The sequence below is a fragment of the Cydia strobilella genome, chromosome 8 (assembly GCF_947568885.1).
Source record: "Cydia strobilella chromosome 8, ilCydStro3.1, whole genome shotgun sequence".
Classification (NCBI taxonomy): domain Eukaryota; kingdom Metazoa; phylum Arthropoda; class Insecta; order Lepidoptera; family Tortricidae; genus Cydia; species Cydia strobilella.
The window spans coordinates 5,048,004-5,073,946 of record NC_086048.1 but is presented as its reverse complement, the minus strand read 5'-3'; the positions used below and the strand labels follow the sequence as shown (position 1 = coordinate 5,073,946).

The window sequence follows — 25,943 nt, the reverse complement described above, 5'->3', positions numbered from 1 at the left end:
ACTACCACAATCTGAGGGTCTATCGCGAAACAAGAAAATCGAAATTTCGTTATCTAACATAGAGATGTTACACAGAGTAGACAGAGGTCACTCTTGCATATTCGAGCGATAAAGAGACAGATAGCGAAATTTCGCGTTTCCTGGTTAGCTCCGCTGTAAACAAACTGCCTTGATACATCAATGTCACATTTTATTATCTCTGAAAACTTGTCAAAAACTGTTAAACGCACAGCCGGCCTAGCCAAGGTGGCAATCGCTATCGCTTCGACAACGAAACGCTTCGTGTCTTTCTATCACTCTTCCATTTAGTGCGACAGTGATAGTTGCATTTCGATCGCTACGGAGCGTAAGCAAATGGCATGTTGGCTACGAGGCCAGTATGTATAAGTTACTCTATGGTAAACCATACAAAGCAAACAAAACTAAAGGCCACTAGACTACTTTGGTAGTAAACTAAAGGGGCTAGGTGCTGCATTCTGGTGGCAGAACATTGCAGTAATAAACCCTATTAATATTTGATTCAGATCAGATTTTTTGATTTTTGACTTATTTGATAGTAGATGTGGGAACTCAGGTTGTAAAAACTTGACGTTTGACAATCGTAATTTAGGGACCATAAAACATATGTGTCATACTTCGTCCAACTTCGGGACGCCTTTTTTCTATTCAATTAATATTGTTTTGGTGTTTAAAAAGAAGTCATTAGTTAAATAAAAAGATAGTTCGGTCCGGTCGGGGTCGGGGTCGGGGAGTGGGGACTCTCTGGTACCTGGCGAGGTAGACGTTGTTCCGCCACTCGGACTTCATCTTCTTGTACTGGCTGCTCTTGGTGTGCACGAACTGCTTGCTGTAGGGGCAGGCGGGATGGTCGGGCGCGGGCGCGGGGGTGGCGGCGGCGGGGGCGAGGGCGGCGCGCGCGGCGGGCACGCGGCGCCAGGCGGCGCGGCAGCGGGGCTCGGCGCGCGCGCAGCCCGACGGGTTCACCGCCAGCCCGCCCTCCAGCAGCGCCGACCGGCCGAACTTGAACCGGTAGTCGGTCAGCGTTTCTATGCCTGGGGAACATATATCACGTCTGAATACTTACCGGGAGCTCTTACCCTGCCTCGAGTATGCCTCGAGCAGGGCTCGGAACCGGTATTTTTTAAAAACCCCGAAATAGCCCAATATTTTGAATTTTTTTATGCTCATTACGTAGGACTGAATCATGTATTTAGGAAACAATTTTGCATTATTAAAACGTTCCATTAAAAATGAAATTATAAACAAAAGAACGTAATAATACCGGTATTTTTGTATGGAGCAAATACCGGTTTCCGACCCCTGGCCTCGAGTATGGAACCGTGCAGATAGTATATATAAATAAATTAATTTTATAGGACGTTCTTACACAGATTGACTAAGTCCCACGGTAAGCCCAAGGAGGCTTGTGTTATGGGTACTCAGACAACGATATATATAATATATAAATACTTAAATACATAGAAAACACCCATGACTCAGGAACAAATATCTGTGCTCATCACACAAATAAATAAATATATATATATGCATTCTAATTATTTATAATTAGAGCTCAATTACTAACATGGATCCGCGTTCGATATGAAAGGTTAACGACTGACATCAGTCTAATTGCGCGGTCATGTGGGACGGAACTACTCGAGATGCGACAAAATTAAAAAGATGATAACTAAATTGCGACGAATGACAATAGGGTATTTGACTGTATTTAAAATAAATTATTTCATACCGCGCATGAAATAAAAGCACCAGATAATTATGGGAAAAACATTTTTTTTTAAACACAAATTTTATTCAATAAATCGGATAGAAACATAATAAAAACTTTTATAAAAAAAAGATAAACCGACTTCAAAAAGGATGAAATAAAATATTATCCTTTTTAGGGTTCCGTGTTTAAGTATATGCGTTACCAACTGATATGTTTGAAGTCGGTGCCAAGCCAAATTTTAAACCATATATTCATAGGGATTTTGGTGCAATTCGATAAAGATGCGGCTATATAAGTATGTACGTTGGATTACCTAATGCAGCGTACTACGTAGGCGAACAACACGCGAATGCGAAGCGGTGCGGCACGGCGCCTTAATTAATCCTTTGATACCTATATAGAAGTGTCCTACGTGGGCGATCTCGTTGCGAACGCGAACGAATTGGGCCGGCCGCGCCGTGCCGCGTCGCTTCGCTTCGTGTTCGCGAGTGTTCGCCTATGTAAGACGCAGCGTTACACGACGACAATAAACGAACTTCCTGTACACCTCAGAACAGAACACACGGTTGAACCTTCTTGGCGCAGTTCGTACCATGCTTGTCGGCACGTTAGTGTAAATCTAATACGTTTTGTCGTCGTATTTTTTTAAAGAGCATTTCTTACTAATTCTTAAACAGTCATAGCACGCAAGTGTGGGATTGGGACTGAGTTATTTTCTGTCGCTTATCCAGAGGACTACATTACAAAAATATAAAACAATTCAAGAAACCCTTATGCAAAATTTCAGCTAAAGCGGTTCAGTTGTTTAGCCATGAAAAGGTAGCAAAGAGGCAGACATAATTGCTTTCACGTTTATAACATTTGTACAGTTGTAATGGGATTTATAGACATAAAGCTGATTATTTTTGACTCGTATTGTTACTACTTGGAGTACTTGGCTTGGCACCGACTTCAAACATATCAGTTGGTAACGCATATACTTAAACACGGAACCCTAAAAAGGATAATATTTTATTTCATCCTTTTTGAAGTCGGTTTATCTTTTTTTTATAAAAGTTTTTATTTTTCCATTTTTAGTTTTAAGACATTGTTAAGAGCGTGACGCATGAATGAAAAACATAATCATGTTTATCTGTAAATTCGTAAACTTTATTAAATAATCAGAATTTTCCTCGAGTCCGTCTGGGAAATCATTCCTGTCAGTAAATCCATTCTCCGCCCCGCCACTGACCCAATCCCTCAAACCCCCCGATCACTCAACCTCACAGCACATCAACCCCTGATCCCTGAACCCCTCGACCCTAAACCACCAACCCTTCAACCGCCATTCCCCGACCCCTAACCCCAGACCCCTTAACTCCTAACCCTAACCCCCAATCCCTTAACTCCCAACCCCTCAGTCTCCGACCCATCAACTCACCTCCCCTCAACCCCCAACCTCAAACCCCCCAAACACTAATACCCTCTACCTTCACCTCTCAGTCTCTGGTTGTTTCCAACACTACCTACATCAAAAATCATAATACACATACGAGGGAAGTTATCAGTAGCTTTACCACGAGTTTGACATTGATATATTCGCTATCGTGTGCGTAACTTACTGTTTATGCATCTCGCTCGTACTGGCGTATTAGTGTACAAAGTAAGTTACGAAGAATATTTAGTGCCAAACTCGTGGTTAGGCTACAGTTGCACTACATCAAATTGGTGGTATTGGTGAGGAAATGCTTGAGTTACTTTAGAAAACACCGAAATTACCATACACGTGCCTTTAAAAATTGAGGAGTTCCCTCAATTCCTCACGGATTCCATCATCAGATCAAAACCAAAAATATTACGAAAACACCTTGGAGAGGTAACTTCTTTCAAACAGAAAAAGAATAACTCAAATCGGATCATGGGTGCCGGAGTAATCGCTGAAATCATTATCATCAAAACAATCATCATCATCAGCTCCACTTCATCAAATTGGTGGTTTCCTAGAAAAAATGATCAAGTTGCTTAAGAAAACGACCAAATCACCATACATGTGCCTTTAAAAATTGAGGAGTTCCCTCAATTCCTCGGGGATCCCATCATCAGATCAGAACCAGATTAATATGGGACCAACTTGGAAGTAGTTCCTTTCGAACAAAAAAAGAATTACTCAAATCGGACCACGGGCCTCGGAATAATCGGTGAACATACATAAAAAAAAAAAAAAAAATAGCCACAACCGAATACAGAACCTCCTCCTTCTATGAAATTGAAGTCGGTTAAAAAGTAAGTGAGGTGACCGTGACCTCATTGTGTAATGTTTCATATTAATACCATATTAGTAAATCGTTTTGACAGTTCTAAAAATCAAACTGATTTAACTAGTAGTGAATACCCTACTTAGGAATGATCGGGATCAATAATTCTTCTCTTGAATATCCATCTTTCCGTACGGTTTTGGTCTGAAAGTCTAATAAAAACGTAGAAGAGGAAAAACCTCACACTTACTTTAAAAAGAACCACAACAGTCTGTTATTTTTATAACACAAAGAAAACATACCGGGAAGGCTCTCGAGCACCCGCACGACGGCAGGCTCCGTGAGCCCGAACAGGTCCTCGCCGGTCACGTAGTTGGGCCACAGCTTCAGCACGCCGGCCTCCCCGCGGGCCTCCCGCAATGCTGCCACTGCGTCTAACACCTGAAGAAACAACTAGTTATTCAGATTTATGGCCTGTTTTTTTACACCTTGTAACCCCTCTGGTGTTGCAGGTGTCCATGGGCGACGGTGATTGCTTACCATCGAGCGATTCGTCTGCTCGTTAGCCTCCTATATCATAATTACACACCCAGAGGTCAATGTAGCACGTCTCCGGCTTCCTACACCTCTCATCTCATCTCACCGCTTGCATTGCTTATGTACGGAAAATCGAAGACCGAACCGGAGACGTGCTGCATTAATACCTAACCTGGTCTTAAAATCAACTGACCATTCAAATGGTCACGAACGATTTTGAGATTTTAAAATGCTGGAACTGGCTGGAACTCAAGTCCCAGCATTTTAAAATGTCAAAAACGTTCAGAAAGTCCGAATGACTCAAAAGGTTAAAAGAAAAAATCATGTAATCTATATATATAAACGTAAAAGTCCTGACTGACTCACTCACTTAAACCAACGCCCAGCCCAAACCGTTGGACCTAGAGAGCTGAATTTTTCACAATAGGTAGTTTTTATAACGTTAGTATCCACTAAGAAGGGGTTTTTCAAAATTCATCCTCTAAGGGGATGAAATGAGGGTCCAAAGTATGTATGGGGTACAAGTTTTATTTTAAGCTATGAATTCAAACCTAAAAAAAAAAGTAAAAGGTAAGGTAAGGTGGTAAAAGGTTTGGATAAAAGATATATTATATTGGTGAAAAGGGAGTTGAAAGTTTGTATGGAGGTCAAACATTTTATTGAATGCGGGACTTGAATCTTTGTATAAAGGTATATTAGAAAGTTATATATTAGAATGCGGGGTACGCCAGGGTGGACTCACTTCTCCGGACCTCTTTAACCTTTACGTCAATGAGTTGATGGGGAGGCTGAGGAGCACTGGAGTCGGTTGTCACGTGGGTGACATCTGTATTAACAGTCTCAGCTACGCTGACGACATGGTGCTGCTCAGCCCCTCCATTAAGGGTCTGAGAAAGCTGGTTTCAGTCTGTGAAAATTATGTAAATTCTCACGGGCTGATTTACAATGTAGCCAAGACAGAACTGATGATTTTTAAGGCAGGAAGAGGTCCGGATAACATACCGGAAGTGAAACTGAATGGAGAGAAGCTGCGTATTGTGCAGCGGTTCAAATATCTTGGCCATATACTGACGGATGACATGAGAGACGACTGTGACATGGAACGAGAGAGAAGAGCTCTGGCTGTCCGTGGCAACATGATAGCCCGTAGGTTTGCCGGGTGTAGCAGGGGGGTCAAATGTACATTATTTAATGCATATTGTCTCTCTTTCTACACTTGTCAACTGTGGGTTAGGTACAGCAGGAAAACGTACAGCGCCATCCGTGTGCAGTATAATAATATATTCCGGACACTGATGGGGCTTTCGCGTTCCTGCAGTGCCTCCACCATGTTCGCGGAAGCCAGAATCCCTTACTTCTTCGCAGTGGTACGCGCGCGTATTGCTTCTTTTTGGGAGGGGATGCGCCGCTCGCAAAACACCATCCTTATGTCGGTGTATCGCAACATTAGTTGTCATATGTTTAGGCACTGGCTTTCCGTGCACCAAAACGGGAACAAAAAATAGTGTAATACTATTTTAATTGTTTAACTTTTATTTTAAGTGTTTTGTTTTTAGTTAAGTATTCCTTTTGGCATTGTAACTTTTAAATTGTATGTTGATATGGGTGTACAACTGTACGTGTTGCCTGAAATAAAACTTTATTTATTTTATTTATTTATTTTATTTATTTTATATTATTAGCATAGAAGAAAAGTAACGGGGTTGAAAGTTTGTATAGGGTTCAAATTTTACTTTAAGCTAGAAATTAGAAACTTCGTAATACGGTATATCGTTAAAAGAGTAGAAAAGTGATTTTAGCGTTTTTGAAAATTCATCCCGTAAAGTGGTAAAAAAGGGATTGAAAATTTGTAGGGGTCCTAATTTAATTTTAAGTTAGGTACTTGAAACTTCGTAGAAAGATATTTAAATAAAGGGGAAGAAAACTTAGTTCAGCATTTTTGAAAATTCATCCCCCAAGGTGGTAAAAAATAGGTTGAAAGTTTGTATGGAGATCAAACCTTTTTTTGAGTACAGGACTTCAGTCTTTGTATAATAAAGGCATATTATTAGAATACAAGAAATATAATTAAAGCGTTTTTAAATATTCATCCCCTAAAAGGGTTAAAGAGGAGTTGAAAGTTTGAATCCATTACAAATGCTTGGAAACTTCTTAGAAAGGCATTGTATAATATTACAAAACAAAGTTATTTCAACGTTCTTAATAATGCAACCCCTAAGGGGGTTAAAAAGGGGATGTGAGTTTATATGGCAAAACAAACAGTCCTGCTCGGGCTCGGACTGCAGACGCACGTGGAAGCACGGCCGGTCCTGCTCCTCCGAGATCCAGCACACGTATGACGTACCTTGGCCCAGGCGGCGCGCGGCGTGGGCGCGCTCATGTCCTGCTCGGGCTCGGACTGCAGGCGCACGTTGAAGCGCTGCCGGCCCTGCTCCTCCGAGATCCAGCACACGTATGACGTACCTTGGCCCAGGCGGCGCGCGGCGTGGGCGCGCTCATGTCCTGCTCGGGCTCGGACTGCAGGCGCACGTTGAAGCGCTGCCGGCCCTGCTCCTCCGAGATCCAGCACACGTATGACGTACCTTGGCCCAGGCGGCGCGCGGCGTGGGCGCGCTCATGTCCTGCTCGGGCTCGGACTGCAGGCGCACGTTGAAGCGCTGCCGGCCCTGCTCCTCCGAGATCCAGCACACGTATGACGTACCTTGGCCCAGGCGGCGCGCGGCGTGGGCGCGCTCATGTCCTGCTCGGGCTCGGACTGCAGGCGCACGTTGAAGCGCTGCCGGCCCTGCTCCTCCGAGATCCAGCACACGTATGACGTACCTTGGCCCAGGCGGCGCGCGGCGTGGGCGCGCTCATGTCCTGCTCGGGCTCGGACTGCAGGCGCACGTTGAAGCGCTGCCGGCCCTGCTCCTCCGAGATCCAGCACACGTATGACGTACCTTGGCCCAGGCGGCGCGCGGCGTGGGCGCGCTCATGTCCTGCTCGGGCTCGGACTGCAGGCGCACGTTGAAGCGCTGCCGGCCCTGCTCCTCCGAGATCCAGCACACGTATGACGTACCTTGGCCCAGGCGGCGCGCGGCGTGGGCGCGCTCATGTCCTGCTCGGGCTCGGACTGCAGGCGCACGTTGAAGCGCTGCCGGCCCTGCTCCTCCGAGATCCAGCACACGTATGACGTACCTTGGCCCAGGCGGCGCGCGGCGTGGGCGCGCTCATGTCCTGCTCGGGCTCGGACTGCAGGCGCACGTTGAAGCGCTGCCGGCCCTGCTCCTCCGAGATCCAGCACACGTATGACGTACCTTGGCCCAGGCGGCGCGCGGCGTGGGCGCGCTCATGTCCTGCTCGGGCTCGGACTGCAGGCGCACGTTGAAGCGCTGCCGGCCCTGCTCCTCCGAGATCCAGCACACGTATGACGTACCTTGGCCCAGGCGGCGCGCGGCGTGGGCGCGCTCATGTCCTGCTCGGGCTCGGACTGCAGGCGCACGTTGAAGCGCTGCCGGCCCTGCTCCTCCGAGATCCAGCACACGTATGACGTACCTTGGCCCAGGCGGCGCGCGGCGTGGGCGCGCTCATGTCCTGCTCGGGCTCGGACTGCAGGCGCACGTGGAAGCGCGGCCGGCCCTGCTCCTCCGAGATCCAGCACACGTAGCGGCAGCGCGCGTTAGCGCGCGTCATTGACCAGTAGAATCTCACCTGCGATACAAACACACAACATAACAAAACAACATCTGGCGTAGAACATGTTCACACAACACAACAGAAGACCATATACCAAGTTAAGTGTGCAGACTGCGAGGTCGCGTGAGCGGGGCGACCAGCAGGCGTTCGGCGAGACGTCCATACTAAACAAATGCAAAAGGCATGCGCGCGAGAGATCGCACTTAGGAGTGCACGCTACTCAAATCCCTTGGAAATTGGCGCCTCGCTGCACGCTTCTTCGATCACCGAGATCGTGCACTAGGGATAAATGGGCTTCTTTTTCATGAGTTTCCCAAAAATGTTTTGCACCTTACTACCCTTTGTTTCGCGTCCCCACCAGTACAGGTTTACTACGCAACATGACAGGAGCCCCCGTACCAGGAGATAGTATCAGTACTCACGATCTTATATCCGATAGGGTAGATGTAGTTGGGCGTGTGGAAGGAAGCCAGCTGGTGCGGGAGCAGATGCCCAGGGCTCAGGAAGATAAGGCCTCCCACTCGGATGAGGTGGTTGGTGTCAGAGTGCAGCATGACGGACGCGACTTGTCGCTGCTCGTCGCGCGACACGTATACGCGACGTTGGACGCTCAGGGTTGTCAGTTCGTTATCTTTTTCGCTCTGAAATACATGAATCTTGTTTAGTAACAGCAACGTTTATTATTCACTTATTGAATCTTGTCAAGACTGAAGTTTTGAAAACCAGTTGCGTTGACTGATAGGTCATTGGTCGTTTGGTCGCGTCACAGTTGACAACTAATCACTTTTCGGTTGCCCCGTTTAAGAAAGGCCTAAGTTATTCTGGGGCGCTTCGCGTAACGTGCAGCTAAAGCTCAATTTGCCAGCCTAGCTTTTATTACTTATTAGAACTTTCACTGATCTTGGGTCCCGTCTTACGCCATAAAATCTAATAAGTAAGTTTAAAAGTTTTCTATTTCTTGACGTACTATGCTGCGGTGTTTAAATCAGACAAAAAGATTCAAGAGTGAGTTACCTTGGGTGCGTGTGAAGCGCAGAAAGCAGTCTTGTTCTTGTAGAATACGCAGTTGTCTTTGACGGCGCAGCCGAGGTGGTACACACTGCCGCACCGCACCTTTGAATAATTCTTGGAATTAGTCTGTTGTCTTCCAGCGGTTTCACGGCAATTCTTTATTAGAGTAACATTAAGACAGATAATGATTTAGAACAACATAAAAACTGGAAAAGTTTCTCTTTCCTAAAGGTACACCCAGCCGTAAAATTGCATGGTCTCTTTATGAACGAAATCATTCATAATATGCCCATGCAATTTTGCAGCTCGATGTACATTATTTAAAATTATATGTAAATATTCTTAATTAAGTTTATAACTTCAAGGCCTTTTTTTGACTGGCAAGTTTAGATCCGGTTTCCAGAGGGTAATTTCCTAAAAGTTTGCTCTATTTTCTAAAGGATTTAAGTTGAACAAGAAAGTTGAAAAATGAGTTAGACCAAGAAAAGTCTGCAGCGATTTTGATAGCATACGCAGTGCAAGTGTCAAACTTCGATGAAATTATGACGTATAAATAACACTTGCACTGCGTGTGCTATCAAAATCGCTGCAGACTATTCTTGGTCTAACTCTATGAGATATAAGTAGAGTATGTAATATTAACCTTGAAGCAGCGCACAGTAGCGCCGAGTCGGCGGCACACAGCGCACGTGGCGTTCGAGCCCGCCGCCAGCGCCGTCTCCACGTTCATCAGCGCGCCGCTCACCGTCTCGTACACTCCCTCGGACCACAGCGCACAGTTCAGGTGCACCCAGCGGTCTACGTCACAATTGAGTAGCCTTGAAACACCATCCGCCACTCCGTCGCCTTGGATCCCGCATAGCTCGCAACGTCGAGAATCTTCCGTAGTCACCGGCATTATAGCGACCCCAGTTCTGAATACGAGTTCGGTAAGCTCCCGGTCTGTCGGCCGCTTGTACTTGACGGGCGGCCCGATGCAGCCCGGCGACCACGCTTTGTAACGAATGCCTCTGTATTTTTCTTTTTCTACGCTATGGTTGCTCTTTTCGTCGGATTCGTTCTTGAGGTCTTCATCTAAGCCGCCTAATCCGACGTCCTCGCCGACTTCTTTCATCAGCTCGTCATTGTCCAGTGAGTCTATGAAGGATAGGTCCATTTTTTCGTCCTTGATGTCCGGTTTGATGTCTAAATCGTCCGTTTCCATGCTCTCTGTGGACGCCGTGTCGAAGTCATCGCGATCTTTAGATAGGTTTGTCTCGTTGTCAGACTTGACGTCCTCCTTTACGGGTGCTTTCGACTTCCCGTCTAGAATGATGTTCGTGGGCCGCCAAGCGAATCGTTCGTAGCATTGCGTGCTACAGAAGTATAATTCTGAATCGCTATCGCACAAGATGTCTTCGGCGTTGCCTTTGTTCGCTGATAGCAATGGAAATTCGGACGCCTTCGCTCTGACGACCGAATCTAAAATAACTACATCACAGTGACGGCAGAACTTAGCCGCTCCGTTGAGTATACTTTGAATGTCAATAGGCGTGCCCTCCTTCCCATCTTTACCTTTTGATCTGTACAGCCCCAACTTGTGGGACGGTGGTGTAGCTGTTCTTTCTACGATTTGGTAGGAAGTTGGTGGTGGTATGTGTAAAATTCCCGCGAGTTCTTTCAATACGCCTAGTATATCTTCAGCGGCACCGGAAGTGAGTGTTAGTGTTACCGTTACGTTTTCGTTGCTCTCTGTGCTGCCAGGCGAGTCGACAGTCTTCATAGGGGCGTCTGAGTCCAGGCACTTCAGCGCCGTCGAGCCATCCTCATCCTTCAAATTGAACAGTGAGACTGGTTTGACTCGGATGGGAACAGGAGCGATTAAAGGTATGATCGGGGACACTTTACCGGACATTGCGGAATCACTGTCCTCATCTTCTTCATCATCATCAATAAGTTTTAGACCAGGGAAGCGGTTCGCTGGTTCAATATCAAGGCACTCGGGACTCGAACAGCTCACTATGCTATCTGGAGTATCCGTGTCTCGCTCCTTACAAATGAAGTCCAATTTCTTATCTTCTGGATCTTCATCAAACACGATCGGCTGGAATTCTTGATCGTAGAACCCTCTTTGAGTAGACGCTGGCGGTTTCTCCGGCAGTGGCTCGTCGTCACCGAAAGGCTTCGTGTTGTAGTAATCGGCGACATTCGGAATCTTTGCGTTGCCGAATTCTCCAACCAGATCACCCTTCATAATATCGTAGTCCTTGTTCTTTAATTTTGTCAAGTCTCCGGACCCGAAAAGTGGACAGACTGCAAAGTTAGTAGTTAGTGATGGTTCTTGAATTTGCATTGGCTGCAGAAGCCGGAGCTGAGCCATCAGATTGTCAATAAACGTGTCATAGTCTTCCTCGTAGCGAGAGCCCTTTCGCGGTCTCTTCTTGGCGTTCGCTGCACTCACATTGTTCTCCGCTGCCATTTTCATGTTCAGTTGTAGTTGTTTCCTCTTCTTCTGCTGATATTCTCGTCTCTTGCGTTTTTTGGCTTCGGAAGGCGTTTCTGGAGCGTTAGCTTCCGCGGAAGGATCCATGTTGACGCTTTCAGGAAACTCTTCCTTCATCGGCTGGTCGAGTTTCCCTTGGTCTGAAGCAGTGGAGACTCCAGAAGTGGCGGATTGCTGGGAGCTCTCATCGAGCAGCTCTTTCTTCACATCCATGGGAGTGAAAGGTCTCATGACAGGGCTTTGTTGTGGCGGCGTGACTTCCTTCTTTATCGCTTGATGGAGCTGTTGAGCGTCCATGCCCATGGGGTACATTGGCATCGTCTTAATTGTTGGTGAACTCTCCGGCAACGGCGTGGTCTCTTCTTTAGTCATAATTTTCATACTCGGTTTTCGTACGTCCATGAGTGACTGCGTGGAGCAGTGCATCAAGGGTGACATAGAAGACGTCGGAATGGAAGTCTGCATGGGCATGCCTTGCATCGTCTGGATAGTCTGCATGCTCGGTCGACTAGTGTAGGGTGAACTGACTTGTGTATTATGCGTCATGATTTGTCGCGGCGAGTTTTTAGGTATTTCCACTTCTTGTGACAAGGCTAGGGTAGGTGGTGGAATTGAAGGTCTAGCTAGCTGGGCTTCTAGCGAGGGTATTGTCCCTAAAGCCGGTGCGGTCCTTTGAATAGTCATCGTCCGCGGGACAACAGTTGCGGCCGAGGTAGTTGTCTGCAGCAGTTGTTTTAACAACACATTTTGAGACTCATCATTTCTCTGATTGGCTGACTGATGTATGATTTTGTTGCCAGCGTTGTCTGTAACGATCGTAGAAGTCGCCGTCGGCTCGTCGGTCTCCATTGGTTCCGATTTCACAATGACCGATTCCACGCTATGTCTTTTAGTAGGCTGTATGTGACCTACAATAACTTCTGTCTTGGGTTCATCAGTGGATTTTGATCGTTTCAACGGCGAAGTTAGTTGCGTATGCAATAGTTTGGAAGACGTGATGAAATTAATTGGTCCCTGGGCAGGTTTCGCCTGCATTTGGTTTATTTGGCTCATACCTGGGCTAACTAGAGTGTGAGCGCGGACGGTGACGTTTGGCGGAGGTTCCTTGCCCATCATAGGCCGCGATGTCATTACCAACGCTGGGGGTTGACTAGAGCTGATGCTTTGAGGGTTGAAAGGGAGATTGCTTGTATTAATTTGTCTCGTAGGCTGAAGCAATGTATGCCCTAATATGCTCGTGGGTAATGGTTGTCCCTTTTGGAATCCGCTGACAGTGGTCGTAATGGTGTTGTTGGAATGCATTATGGACTGCGGCGCGGACGAGCTGTGTATTTTAGAGAGCGCTGGCATTTGAATAATTTGGGAAGCTACAGAGGTAGCGTTCATGTCTTCGTTAGAAGAGAAACCCTGGTTAGTTATCAGGGGTGATTGAGCAGGGGACTTCATTAAGGTATTTTGCATGCCGACCGGAGAACTTATGGGAGACACTGTAGGAGATTTTCTATTCTGACCCATTGATGATAGCGTGTTGACTCGGGATCCGAGCATTTGTGCCGCGCTCATCGGCAAACTGTCTGAATTAGGAATGGACGTTATCGGTTTCTCCATCCTCTGTACTGGAGATGGTCTCGAAGCCGCAACTTCGACTTTGGACGACGGTAGAAGGTTCTCGAAATTCACTTGCGTGGGTGCTGTACCGTCACAATTTTTTCTCATTAGCGATGATACAGTTTGAACATCCACTTTTGAAGTAGCCGTATTGAGGGAAGACATGATGGTCCGCAGTTGTTGAGATACGTTCGCCATGTTAGATTGTAACTCTGAAGGTTGGGACAGCGGCGAGAGCTGAGGCACGGTAGCAGACTGCAAACTCAATCTGTCCGTATCTCGTTTAGGGAAACTGTGTTGCTCCATTGGCTCCTTATGTTCCGGTTTTACGGCAGGATTTATGTTAGGATTTTGTGGAGCATGAGTTTGAGGATTCGGTTTAGGGTTAGGCTGCTTCATAGCAAAAGGTTTAGCGTCATCCGTTATATTCTCTAGCATGCACAGCATGTCTTCGAACGTCTCCACGCGTTTCTGATTACCTTCCACAGTTTCCGCGTGTTCTTGCATAGTGATGTCATTCAAATACCTCTCCTGTGACGGGGTAGGGGATGGTATAGAAATCTGTACAGATTCTTGAGTCATATCGGATGTAATTTGCATGTTGGAATCGATGACCATCTCTTTAGTCTGATTTGCAATGGCTTTAATCGTTTTTACCACATTCTCTTGCGCTTGTTTGTCAGCTGTTGACGTATTTTGTGACTGATCAGAGATCGATTTGTTATAAGAAAGTAATAAGTTACTTTGTAGACTGTCTTCAGGTTTATCTTCATCGTCGCCTTCCATGATGTTGTCGGGAATCTTTTCTGGTATAGGATCGGGGCTTTTTATGTCCGCCTTTCCGAGCACCAATGGCGTTCTATCAGTTATACATAACGAATGTGGCAATTCAGTCTGCTGACTGATTTCAGTCTCAATGTCGATATCTTTGCTTGTTTCTTTGATTATTGGAGGTGGTTTATGATCTAAATGAGCTAAACCTTGAGAGGTCATGGCACCCAAATGTTGCGCGGTAGTAGTTATCTGGTGTATTTCTTTGTCTGCGGGTGTGTCAGAGGCAACCGTGCTGTCAGGGGATGCCGCTTCATCTTGGAATATCTTTGCTGGCAATGTCGCGTCATGCGTCACTGAGAGACTAGAGAGCTTAGTATTAGATAGTGACAAAGCCATTGGCTTTTCAATGGTTTTGACGATCTTTTGTTTGACTTGATGTTGCGTAAGTATAGACACTGGTACTCTGGAAGCGCCGGCCGCGGTATTGGACGTGGCGAGCGTAATCACTGGGTTCAGGGTTGCCGTTTTAGGTATGTTTGAAGATATAACGCTGATGACTGAGCTGATCGGCTTCGATTGTAGGTGCGTGGACATGTTGATAGTTAAGGGTGGATTACTTAAATTAAGAGGCATTTTTTTGAGCTGAGGTTTCGCACCGGTACCATGACCGCCGATAGGAACGGAAAGGCTCTTTAACACGGGCACTGAAATGGTCTGGTTTGCGATAGAAACAGAAGCGACAGTCGCTTGTGAGACTTCGTTTAGAATCTTATTGTTGGCATGCGGGGAGAGCATGGTGGCGCTTAACACTGGCAGCCGCGACAAGGCACTGCTTTGTGACGGATTCACCAGCTTGTATTGCTGTACGTTAGGGGAAGCTTTATTAGCAGTGGACAAGCTTATAACTGCTACAGTTTTAGTCGTAGTCTCAGTTCTGGTAGTAGTTTTCTCAGGGATAGTTTCCTCCTCCATTTCGTCCTCAGGTTTCCCGCTGTCGATGAGCTCTTCAAAGTCCTCCTCGGTCGCGATTCGTTCCTCGGGCGATATCGCTCCCGGCTCCACTACCACTATATCGGCATCGTCTAGGTGTTCCTCGACTATTTCCTCTATATCGTCATCGTCGTCTTTCGCGAAGCCCATTCTCGCGGCGTCGTCGGACATGGCCGAGTATTCCACTCCATCAGACGAGTAGAGTAGGAATTCTCTCGTCTCACTGGGGCTCTGACTGGCGGATTCCTCGGACGGGCGCTCGTCGGAGGTCCCAGGGGCGCTCTTGCCGGCGAACCTCGGGCGTGGGGGTGTTCGCCGCTTCAGTATGGATACTTTGTTGATGTGGGGTGGCCTGCGGCGGTCGTCGTCCTTGTTGGGCCACACGGGGGCGCCGCCGAACAGGCCAACCTAAACAAAGCAAAATATTTAATACATGTTATGCATAAATAAAATTACCAATAAACTAATATCTCCGCAACTAAACACCACACAAAGTGGAACAAAAACTTTTGAAAAAAGAAAAATCATAAAAAAACCGGTCAAGTGCGAGTCAGACTCGCCCACCGAGGGTACCGTACAAATTTAATTTTTAGTATTTGTTGCTATAGCGGCAAAAGAAATATATCATCTGTGAAAATTTCAACTGTCTAGCTATCACGGTTTATGAGATACAGCCTGCTGACAGACAGACGGACAGTGGAGTCTTAGTAAATAGGGTCCCGTTTTTACCCTTTGAGTACGGAACCCTAAAAATTGTCTTTGATAACCTCTCTCTCTAACCTAAGGGTAGTCGAAAGGTATATTTACAAGTGGTTTTAATTGACTGAGCGTTAGCGAAGGTCTACGTTTCAGCTTGGACAAAAATGCTTTGGCATGTCCGGATCGACTCCTCTACAGGTCGCAATTCTCAACCGATTCTCATGAAGTTTTGTGGGCAGGTTCGATGATATATATATTTTTTTTGTTGATTTAGATATTGATTTTTTTTTTAAATGGCGGAGCCAGACATTGATTCAGTTTAAGGCTATGCTTGCGAGGTCTAGCTCACAGAGCCACTAGTTTATATAGATGCCATTATCATGAATAGGTTTTTTATGTCGATAAGATTCATTATAATTCCCGTTTACGTGACGTCGGATCCTTCCTTCCTGTAGACAATAACGTTGATATATGACGCAAACAGGTAGGAAGCCCTTTAGCATATTTCAAAATTAGTATTTTGGGTAGCTTATTTTTTATTCAATCTGTTTTTTATTGATTCCCTATACCAACTTACTTATATCCTTATTTGAGGGACAATTCTAACTTCTAACGCCTTGATAAAATGTTAAGGCAATGATTCAATTTGAGCATAATAGTTACATCATTGTCAGGCGATGCATCAATTTTTACCCTATTAATGGATGATTTCCGGGAAAAAAAAAACTATTCTATGCCCTTCCCCGGGACTCAAACTAGCTCTATGACAAATTTCAAATGAATCGGTTCAGAGGTAACGCACAGACAGACAGACAGAGTTTCGCATTTATAATATTAGTATGGATAGGTAACCTTGAAGTATCTGTAGCCGGGCGGGATGGGCGCGGGCGCGGGCGCCATGTGGTGGTGGTGGCCGCCGCCGTGGTCGGCGAGCGGCGCGGGCGAGGCGGCGGGCGACGCGGACGCGGAGGCGGAGGGGGTGGGCGTGCGCACGTGCGGCGAGCGCGAGAGGGACGGCGAGGGCGAGGGGGGCGCGCCGCCCATCGGGCTGTACTGTTGCCGTTGCAGCATTTGTTGGCGCTGGAATAAATAATGGAATTAAAGTCTTCGAAACGATCTATACTCAGTTTAAATAAATTAAAAAAAGATATAATTCTTTTAAATATTAACATTTTGATTGTTAGGCTACAATGCCGGAAAAAATATGTTTTATTGCATTCATGACGCGACGAAGCATGACTTCGTTGTTTTCGAGCTGAACGAGTTACGGTTTAAACAGACAAATAAAATTAGGTCAGTATTTAACTTATCCATTCATTCACCTGCCTTACCTGTCCTGTTATTGTGTACTGCGCGGTAAGGGTGGCAATGTGCTGCTTGAACTGAGATACTGATCAAATAGAAGCCCCAGATACTCGACATACACTTACACTCGACATACATTTCTAACTTAATTCAGATCAAGTATACAATTTTGACTTAATTACACCATATTCAAGCATGGTAACTTCTGACCACTTCGTCTCAGGTATACGTAAAGATGAAATACTCACCGCCATCTCATTAGCAGGGTTGCCGGGTGAAGGCAGAGGCTGTGGGCTGCCGAGCGGCGACGTTTGCTGCCGACTGCCGAACGGCACTCCCACTCTCATTCCTGCCAAATATTGACATATTTTTAAGCAAATCAATAGATAATACATTAAGTGCCAGTTGCACCATCCGCACTCCACTGACTGATCAACGTCACCCGGCGCGCCGCGGCGGCGGTTTACTATGACACTTTCCATACAATAAAATTTAGCGAACTCTTTAACGGTGACAAACAGTAGGCGCAACCGACCCTAAGAGTAATAGAAATCTTGATATTGTGATGGTTTTATATGTACTGACTCACACGGTTTTGTTTCTATAAATTCCTCAAAAAACCGAAGGCGCTAGTCACTTGATGACCGACAAACATTTTGCAAAATGATGAAGGCTTGGGAAGGGTATTTGTATTTTGATAGCTAACAAACCGGTTCAGAAATCCAGCTAACCATCTATGCATTAATAGAGAGCAATTTCAAAACTTTGCGTTGCTCCATCCTACGAATACCAAAAGTAAGCCCAATCTGTTTTATCAGATACTAGTTTTTAGGGTTCCGTACCCAAAGGGTAAAAACGGAACCCTATTACTAAGACTCCGCTGTCTGTCTGTCTGTCTGTCACCAGGCTGTATCTCATGAACCGTGATAGCTAGACAGTTGAAATTTTCACAGATGATGTATTTCTGTTGCCGCTATAACAACAAATACTAAAAACAGAATAATATAAATATTTAAATGGGGTTCCGCAAACGTGATTTTCTTGCTGTTTTTTTCCGTAATGGTACGGAACCCTTCGTGCGCGAGTCCGACTCGCACTTGGCCGGTTTTTTACCTTGCTGGTGATGCGGAGGCCTGGCGAAGCGGTTGGGCAATGGAGAACAACCGGGCGCTGGCCGTGAGAACCGACTCGTCGTATAATCCTGTTCAAATCGATTTTGAAGTTTAGATACTTCGTAGTATTTTATACATGGTTAGGGCGCCATCTCGCTCAACTTCTTACATAGAAAAAATACCAATGTAATATTAAGACTGAAGTATTTTTTTGTGAACACAGTACACATTACTTAAAATATTGTATAATGGGTTACTTACAGACTGCATCTGAGGCGAGTGTGACGAAACCGGGCTTTGTATTTGTGATTGTTGATATATCTAAAACAAAAACAGTAGTTTTTAAACAAATTATTTAAAAAAATATCTCCCTCCCAAAAATATCTTAAAGGTTCAATGGGCCAGGATGTAAATGACTACTATATAGAGCGTCTTACACTGGTCACGACCCGTAGACGTGAGAATTTTACATACGTAGATGTTTAATTTTATTACTGATAGCATAGACTATTTTCTTTAAAAAGCTCGACCAATTGCTATGTCCTTATATTTTTGTAATGAGGTTTATTGTCAGCTAACAGTGTAAATGATTGTCGAAAATTACATGCAATAATAAAAAAGACTTACTTGTGGACTCCTACTGGGCGTCGGCAACTGTGGGCTCGTTCTCTGAGCTTGCAACTGTTGCAAGAAATGTTGCGGCGACATCGACGACTGCATCGGGCTCTGCTGCGTGTGCATCGGCGACTGCTGCAGATGCATAGGCGACTGTTGCGAATGCATCGGCGACTGTTGAGGATGCATCGGCGATTGCTGAGATATTTGACTCTGTTGATGTAATGGAGACTGATGCATTGGGCTTTGCTGGTGCATTGGACTCTGCTGATGTATCGAGCCCTGTTGATGCATTGGGCTCTGTTGCGGATGCATAGAGCCTTGATGCATAGGACTCTGATGCATCGGAGATTGCTGCGGCACGTTGGACTGCTGCACATGCATGGGGGATTGTTGGGAGTGGAGTGGAGACTGCTGGGTATGGAGAGGTGATTGCGTCGAGGAATGTAAAGGAGATTGCGACGTGTGGTGTAAAGGAGATTGTTGGGAATGCAGCGGCGATTGCAAGGGGGAGGTCAGGTGGTGTAAAGGAGACTGTGGCGCTAGGGAATGTAAAGGAGATTGCGAATGTGGGGATTGCACGTGTAGCGGCGACATGGCGGGTCTCGTGCCGGCTGGGCGTGGAGTTTGAGCGCCCGCGGGCATTGTGTTCCGTACTCCCAGTTGCTGCTGCCCGAATTGCACCATGCCGACGGATTGTGGTCTCTCTTGAACCCCGGAAAGCTGCCTGACTAGTTGCTGTTGAGGTGATCCCGTTTGTTCTATCACTAGCGTTCGTCCGCTTTGGAGGATGCGGCCTTGAGCGTTGAGCGGCGACGTCACAAGACCTATCCGCTGCTGTCCTTCTGAGCTTAAGACAGTTTGCTGGTTCCTTATAATCTGTTGTTGCTGGACAGTTCCCTGCAGGCCTATTTGCATCGGCCGGTTGATGGCGGTTTGTTGCATTTGCGGCGATTGAGGAATGCTCTGGTTCTGAGTGTATACGGTCTGGTTGGTCGTGATCTGTTGTTGACTTATAACAGATTGTTGCGCTAACTGAGGATTCTGCTGGCGTTGTTTCGTCTCGTATTCCTGAAAAGTGGTTATATAATGGAGATATGTTTTGACTATAATTATATTCTAATTAACAAAATAATTGACAGGTATAAAATGGTGCAAACATTTTTTTCTCGAGACACACTTATATTATAACCGCTAAAAGTTGTAACATAGTGAAACGGAAGAAGCATAGAAAAAAATCTATTCCTCTTTCTTTTCGTAACGGTATAAGTTTGGCGCTCAGACACAGACTACCATTTGAACGTAGTTTTGATATTGTCACGGCTGTAGTCGTGCCAGACGTTTTATTGTTTCACTTACTTGTATGAGCATGCTGTGCTGGCGGGACTGCTTCCTAGCCGCCTCGAGGTGCTTCTGCAGCGCGGCCTGCTCGGCCGACACCCGCCGCAGCTCCGCCGCGTCGTTCGGCATCAGCTCGTTCCCCGACTTGCGCAGCTGACGTTGCTTGCTGTTGAGCGACTATAAACATACCACAGCATGAAATGGAGGAAGGGAGCAAGTTGTTAGGACAATCCCCGGTTAGTACATATCATTCGGTTACCACACAGTGCGACCCCCCGGGTGTAACTAGTACCTGCGAATGAGTCGGAGCTCGGAGGACGCTATCACGCTACTACCGTAAAGCTCACGAACACGAAAGCGGTCTACTGCTCACCTTGCGGATCTTACGGAGTTTCTGCACTTCCTGCTCGTAGTAGCGCAGCTGGTCGGTGGCGAAGGCGTTGTAGGCTTTGAGCCACTGCTCGTAGAGCCGGCGCTGGTGGTGGTCCGTGTCGGAGGCGGGCGGCGCGGGCGCGGGCGGGGGCGCGCCGGCGTACAGCGGGATGGAGGGCGCGGGGGGCGCGGGCGGCGCGGCGGGCGGCAGGGGCGCCGGGGCACCCCACTCGCCGTCTCGCTCCTGCTCGCGCTTCTCCTGCTCCAAGAGCTCCTCCAGAAGCAACGGTTGCTCCTGGTTTACGTTCTGACGGTTAAATGTTTGCCTTTCACGTTTCTGTTATTCGCTATGGTCCCGCTACCGGCGTCGGTGGCGTTCCGGTCCTCGTCAGTATTGGGATGCTTTCTTTATTCGTTACAGATTGATACAATGCTTTTTGTTTTCAAGGTACATCATTCTGAATTTAAACAATGCAAATTGAGATTATGATATACCCATCTCATCTTGGATGAGAGGTCGACTGAATAGATAAAACTTGATTCTAACTTTCTGTAATCAAAATTTAAAATTCTACTAATTGGGTATCTTTAGCTCAGTCGACCTCGTTTTTCTACTGAGGAAGTTTACGGATAGCATGTGAGCTTACGTAGGAAGTTTGGTGTCACACACGGCTTACTGATACTGTTTGGCAAGGACTCAACTAATAGTGTGCAAAATACTAATAGCAGTTCTCTGATAGAGTGAATAGTACTACAACATAGTGCCAGAATATATAAATCATATTTTATATAACAAAATATTCTAAATACTCGTACTTAAGTAGTTGTAAAGTGATTTACTATTGTAATATTGTATGTAATATATTTGAGAAGTCACTGTGATTCTTAAGAGTATATCCAAGTAAAAAAAACTGTAGTCTCATCTTCATTTATTAAATATTGCACAAATGACAAAAATTCATCGTACAAGAATAGTACAAGAGGCGGAGTTTAACAGTCAAACTTCAAAGTAGATAGATTGTGGGCATCTTAGACTTCCATATTTAAAAATTAACCTGTCACTTCAAGTTTTACAACCCATAACCCGACGAATGTCCCACCACCGTGACAGAACAAGATGAGACAGGGATATCCTCGCGGTATACAATCATAATACAATACAAGTTTCATTACATTTTAGTATCGTTTAGTGCTGGTTTATGTACTTGTAGTACGTTAGTGTATTAGAAGGGATGCTGAAAGGTAAAGGTTAGTTAGTACGCATGCATGCGGCGCAGGCAAGTTACAAGCAGAGACACGTAAAAGTTGCAAGGCCCCCTATCGACAGCTAATAACGGGTACACTTTGTTACTCTTGTGCAAAATGTACCTGTTTGTTACTCTTGATTTTCAAGGAGGATAGAAAGGATAGTCGGAAACAGGATCGTCTAGGAAGCATTCAATTTTATTACCAAAGAATTAATTTTAGATATGTGTATAATTTATTTTTTACTGAAAGATTTTACTAGAGTAGAAACGAAGACAGCCCGGATATATTTAAAGAAACTCTGCGGAACTAAGATTTTAATTGAGGAAATGGTGATTTAGTGAATAGGAAGCTTCTAAAGTTCAGGTGCATTGTGAATGTCGGGACTAGCCAGCTTATATATCAGTCACAGCAATGCGATACAACTGAACACGACTCATTTATTTTTTTAGCTTCCTAATTCAATTAGAGTTTTCCTAATTCAACCAAAAAGTAAATCTATTTTTCATAAAACACGTTAATTCTGACTAATAAAAGTTAGAAATACCTATTAGCCAATTAGGTCATAAGAATATTGGTCAGCAGGATAATTAAATTTAATATGCAGACCAGATCATCAACCATATTTAAAAAAAAAATACGATTATTTCAATGTATACTTCTGATTTTAGGGGAGCTTTATGTCTCTAGATTTTTTACCACTACTTTTGTCTAAAGACCCTATTTTTACTATCCGCGCGCGAATTCCGTGCACGGAAGAGGAATGTTAGGAATGTTGGGCGTCATGACCGAGTGGTGTCATTTTGACGTACGGGCGCGGCACACCCTCCCACTTCCTCGACCTCCGAGAGCACGGAATTGGCGCGCGGACTGTAGGTTACTGAGCCAGCGCGAAGTAGTTTTTAGTCGCCTACTACTCCTACCCTTATGTGTATGTGAATGTGGAAACTAGTTCTATAGAACTAGTGTCTAAAGTACAATATTTTGTACTTTATTACACGAGAACAAGGTACGAAATTGACAAAACTTTCCAATGCACATATAGCCGCGTATACACAGCGCGATTGATTCACCTTGAATTCACAATAAAGACACTCCGAGCGCCATAAAATGCGATGGGATTGTTTTGAAGTTTTTATCATAGTCGCGTGCTGATCAAGCGGTTTTCACATTTGATGCTAATCCGCAACGGTGTGCAAGCGGAAGGCATATATGTGCATAGCGATGTCTTGGTTTGTGAACCGGAGCGGCGTGTAGATCTGTCGATCGCAATAGTATGATAATGATAATCCTGTCCTACCATGTTTTGTAATCAGTACCTATTTATAATCTGACAAATGTATTAAAAGGGTATGCTTTTCGTAATATTTTCTATCGTACTTTATAACCGTCATGACCGTTCTGTCATTCAGTATCGTTATGGATTTTCATAAAAATTTACGTAGAAAAAGAATGGTATGTATCTGTACAAAATTAGGCAATAAAACACTCGTGTGATCTTATAATGAAACTCATAAAACGACACTCATATTTTAAGGTCTCTCACAAACTACTATATCAAAGTTCGTGTTCAGTTGACCGCGTAGCACTACCGTGTGGGATGTGGAGGATCACAGGGCAGGTAGGATCGGGTGACGGGGTGACGGGGTCGGGTGGTCTGACCTGCAGCAGCAGCGGGCGTCGATGCAGCCAGTCGCCCCAGTCCGCCGCTTCATAGGGCACCTGCCCAACAACCATCGATCACCGACATGCAACCAACATCATCGCCAACTACGCGTACGACATACGAGTTTTTTTAACCGCAATCCTATTCGCCCCTTAATGATAAATGTTCATCGACCTGGTTTGTCACAACCGTTGTACCCTTTTTTAATTTCCTGCTAACGTGTTCCTATTCGCCCCTTATTGAAACACATTACAATTTTTACTAGCATCTTATTTTTGATGATGATGAACTTATTTTTGCGCGAGGGTGCATATTACTTTTCACCCCTTATTGAAATTTGTTGTCCTAACCTAACCCCCTGCTGAATGAGTACAGAACTGTCTATGGCATGATGTATAATTGAGAAAAAGAGAAATATTTTTTTTTTTCTTTTTTATTCGTTCGTTCTTTTATCATCGAAAACATATTTGTGAGTCTGTTTAGCTAACCGCTAGTTTTTTCCTGTTTTCCTTATTTGTTAGGAGTAAGGACGTAAAGAAAGTTTCAATGACTCAATGTGTCGAAGTCCAATTCGTATAAAAAAAAACTTATGAGACAGCTAGTAAAAAAACTCATATAGATTAATGGCGATATCAAAATACCCATGCAATATTAGTCTTCTAAGCTTGTCAATGGATCAAGCGCTTTTAAATTTGGAAGTGTATAATACACCGTACGAACCGCCACCAATATGTAGACATTTTAATATTGCTAGGGTCTCTCGATCCTCACGTCTGCGATGAGATCGGAACGGAAGCGGAATGAACATCGTCTTATCGGTTCACATTTAGGGGCGATTATCGTGTGACAGCCAACATAACATCAACAGTGACACGATGTGAACCCAAGCTTGTACGGCATACACTTAAAGCAATCAAACTTGATTCGACGTACAAAGTACTCGTACTATCAGAAAGCGACTACGTCGAACAAATTCAATCAAAAACATGTAGATAAAAATATTACTGCATGCACGACAAATGTATCAAAATCCTCCAAGATGAACTTATTAATGCTAGCATTACTTCATTAGTAAGTTTTACTGATTCGCAAGTATCATTCAGTTGTAAGTGGAAAATTATCATGTTTACATTTAGTTTCTATGTTATCTAGGGAATCGATTAAGTATTTAAATGTGAGAGTGACTTGATTTGGTGACTGGTTACAATAAATTGACTTAAAACAATTTAGGTGTTGAACTAGTTGAACCCACGTACCGGTGCATGGCTGCGATGAGTGGAGAACGCTAGATTTATACTAGTAAGCCTTACAGGGACACATGGACGTATAGTTGCGTCCTTTGTAGGTAAAAAACTTCTTAGTGTATATCCAGCCTAAATAAATCGCGCGATTTGCGAGGATTGGCGTTCCGTCGCAATTTTAATACACCCAACAAACGGCTAGACTAGACTGTAGTAACGACTCCCAACGGTCAAAGAAATTTGAACCATCTATACAGTGTACGCGTTCCATTTTTATAAAGCAGCGCCGCATCAAACATCGCGTTTGCGGCTGCTCACTGCTTGGCGCTGACATATAAATATAGAATGTAACCACTCTGTATAAGGTTTATAAACCTTTAACTTTAGTAAAAACCTTTGGATGGGAATAGTAAAAGGGTCTTGTCCGCGCAACGCCGCCATACAAAGCTCCGAGTCGTCTTAATTTATAATTACTAGCACCAGTCAGCAGGTCAAATCACTTTGATATATAAAGCTAATTGTTTACACACGTTCGCTCATAAATTATAGTAATTTGAGCAAGGCAGGTTTTTTTCAGGGCCTCTTTAAAAAAAGATACTGGAATTAAATCAAGTGTGTTGCCAAACATACTTAGTTTAATGCCGTCCGAGAAATGAGACCCGGCCAGAAACGAACGCCGGCGCACACGCCAACTACACAAACAAAAACAAAATATGCTTACTAACAAAATATGGATTTTTTAGTCTGAATATTTTTTTTTGTAGTTTCGTAATTTAAAGTAAGAAATATTAAATTCAAGCCTGCCGCACCGACATAAGGTCGCCTTTACACTGTTAAGTTTTGAGTCAGCATCAAACAGATAGTGACGGCTAAAGTGGCCAAATATATCGTAACACACCTTTGTCACCATAGAAATAAGGATGCGCGGATCCGATATATTTGGTCACTTTGGCCGTCACTATCTATTGGATACTGACTGTACAGACAAAAATATTTGTTAGAATTACTGATGGTAATTACTAATTCCGACAAATTACTTAGGTTAGCAAAATTTGTAAGTGTATAGGCAAGACAAAGTTGAACGAATTTTGAACGTGTGCTAACAAATAGCTAAGGTTGTTGTTTGAGGTTATGTTAAGGCACGTACCTGTGGGTACGGTGGCGGGGGCGGTTGAGGCTGACGCAGCGTGCCGGGGTACGGCGGTGGCGGTGGCGGTCGAGAAACGCCAGCACCAACTGTCGCTGTATAGACAAACTCTTTGTAAACCTCTAATAGTAACACTTAAATTAAAGAAAATGAAGAA

The 25,943-nt window shown here is 44.9% G+C and overlaps 1 protein-coding gene across 1 annotated transcript in view; it reads right to left on the bottom strand.

The window, feature by feature from the left end:
* The window catches only part of LOC134743503 (histone-lysine N-methyltransferase 2C-like), a 75,872-nt gene that overhangs the window by 4,624 nt on the left and 45,305 nt on the right, over positions 1-25,943 (bottom strand). Inside the window, exons 40-54 of the mRNA XM_063676961.1 lie at positions 25,787-25,881; positions 23,395-23,454; positions 20,489-20,794; positions 20,134-20,292; positions 18,787-19,845; positions 18,421-18,480; positions 18,161-18,248; positions 17,296-17,396; positions 16,595-16,822; positions 9,833-15,451; positions 9,193-9,291; positions 8,601-8,819; positions 8,038-8,193; positions 4,269-4,407; positions 770-1,052 (exon numbers count right to left, since the gene is read on the bottom strand). Of these exons, the coding sequence (XP_063533031.1) occupies positions 770-1,052; positions 4,269-4,407; positions 8,038-8,193; positions 8,601-8,819; positions 9,193-9,291; positions 9,833-15,451; positions 16,595-16,822; positions 17,296-17,396; positions 18,161-18,248; positions 18,421-18,480; positions 18,787-19,845; positions 20,134-20,292; positions 20,489-20,794; positions 23,395-23,454; positions 25,787-25,881 (8,671 nt within the window). The remainder of the gene's footprint in view (positions 1-769; positions 1,053-4,268; positions 4,408-8,037; positions 8,194-8,600; positions 8,820-9,192; positions 9,292-9,832; positions 15,452-16,594; positions 16,823-17,295; positions 17,397-18,160; positions 18,249-18,420; positions 18,481-18,786; positions 19,846-20,133; positions 20,293-20,488; positions 20,795-23,394; positions 23,455-25,786; positions 25,882-25,943) is intronic.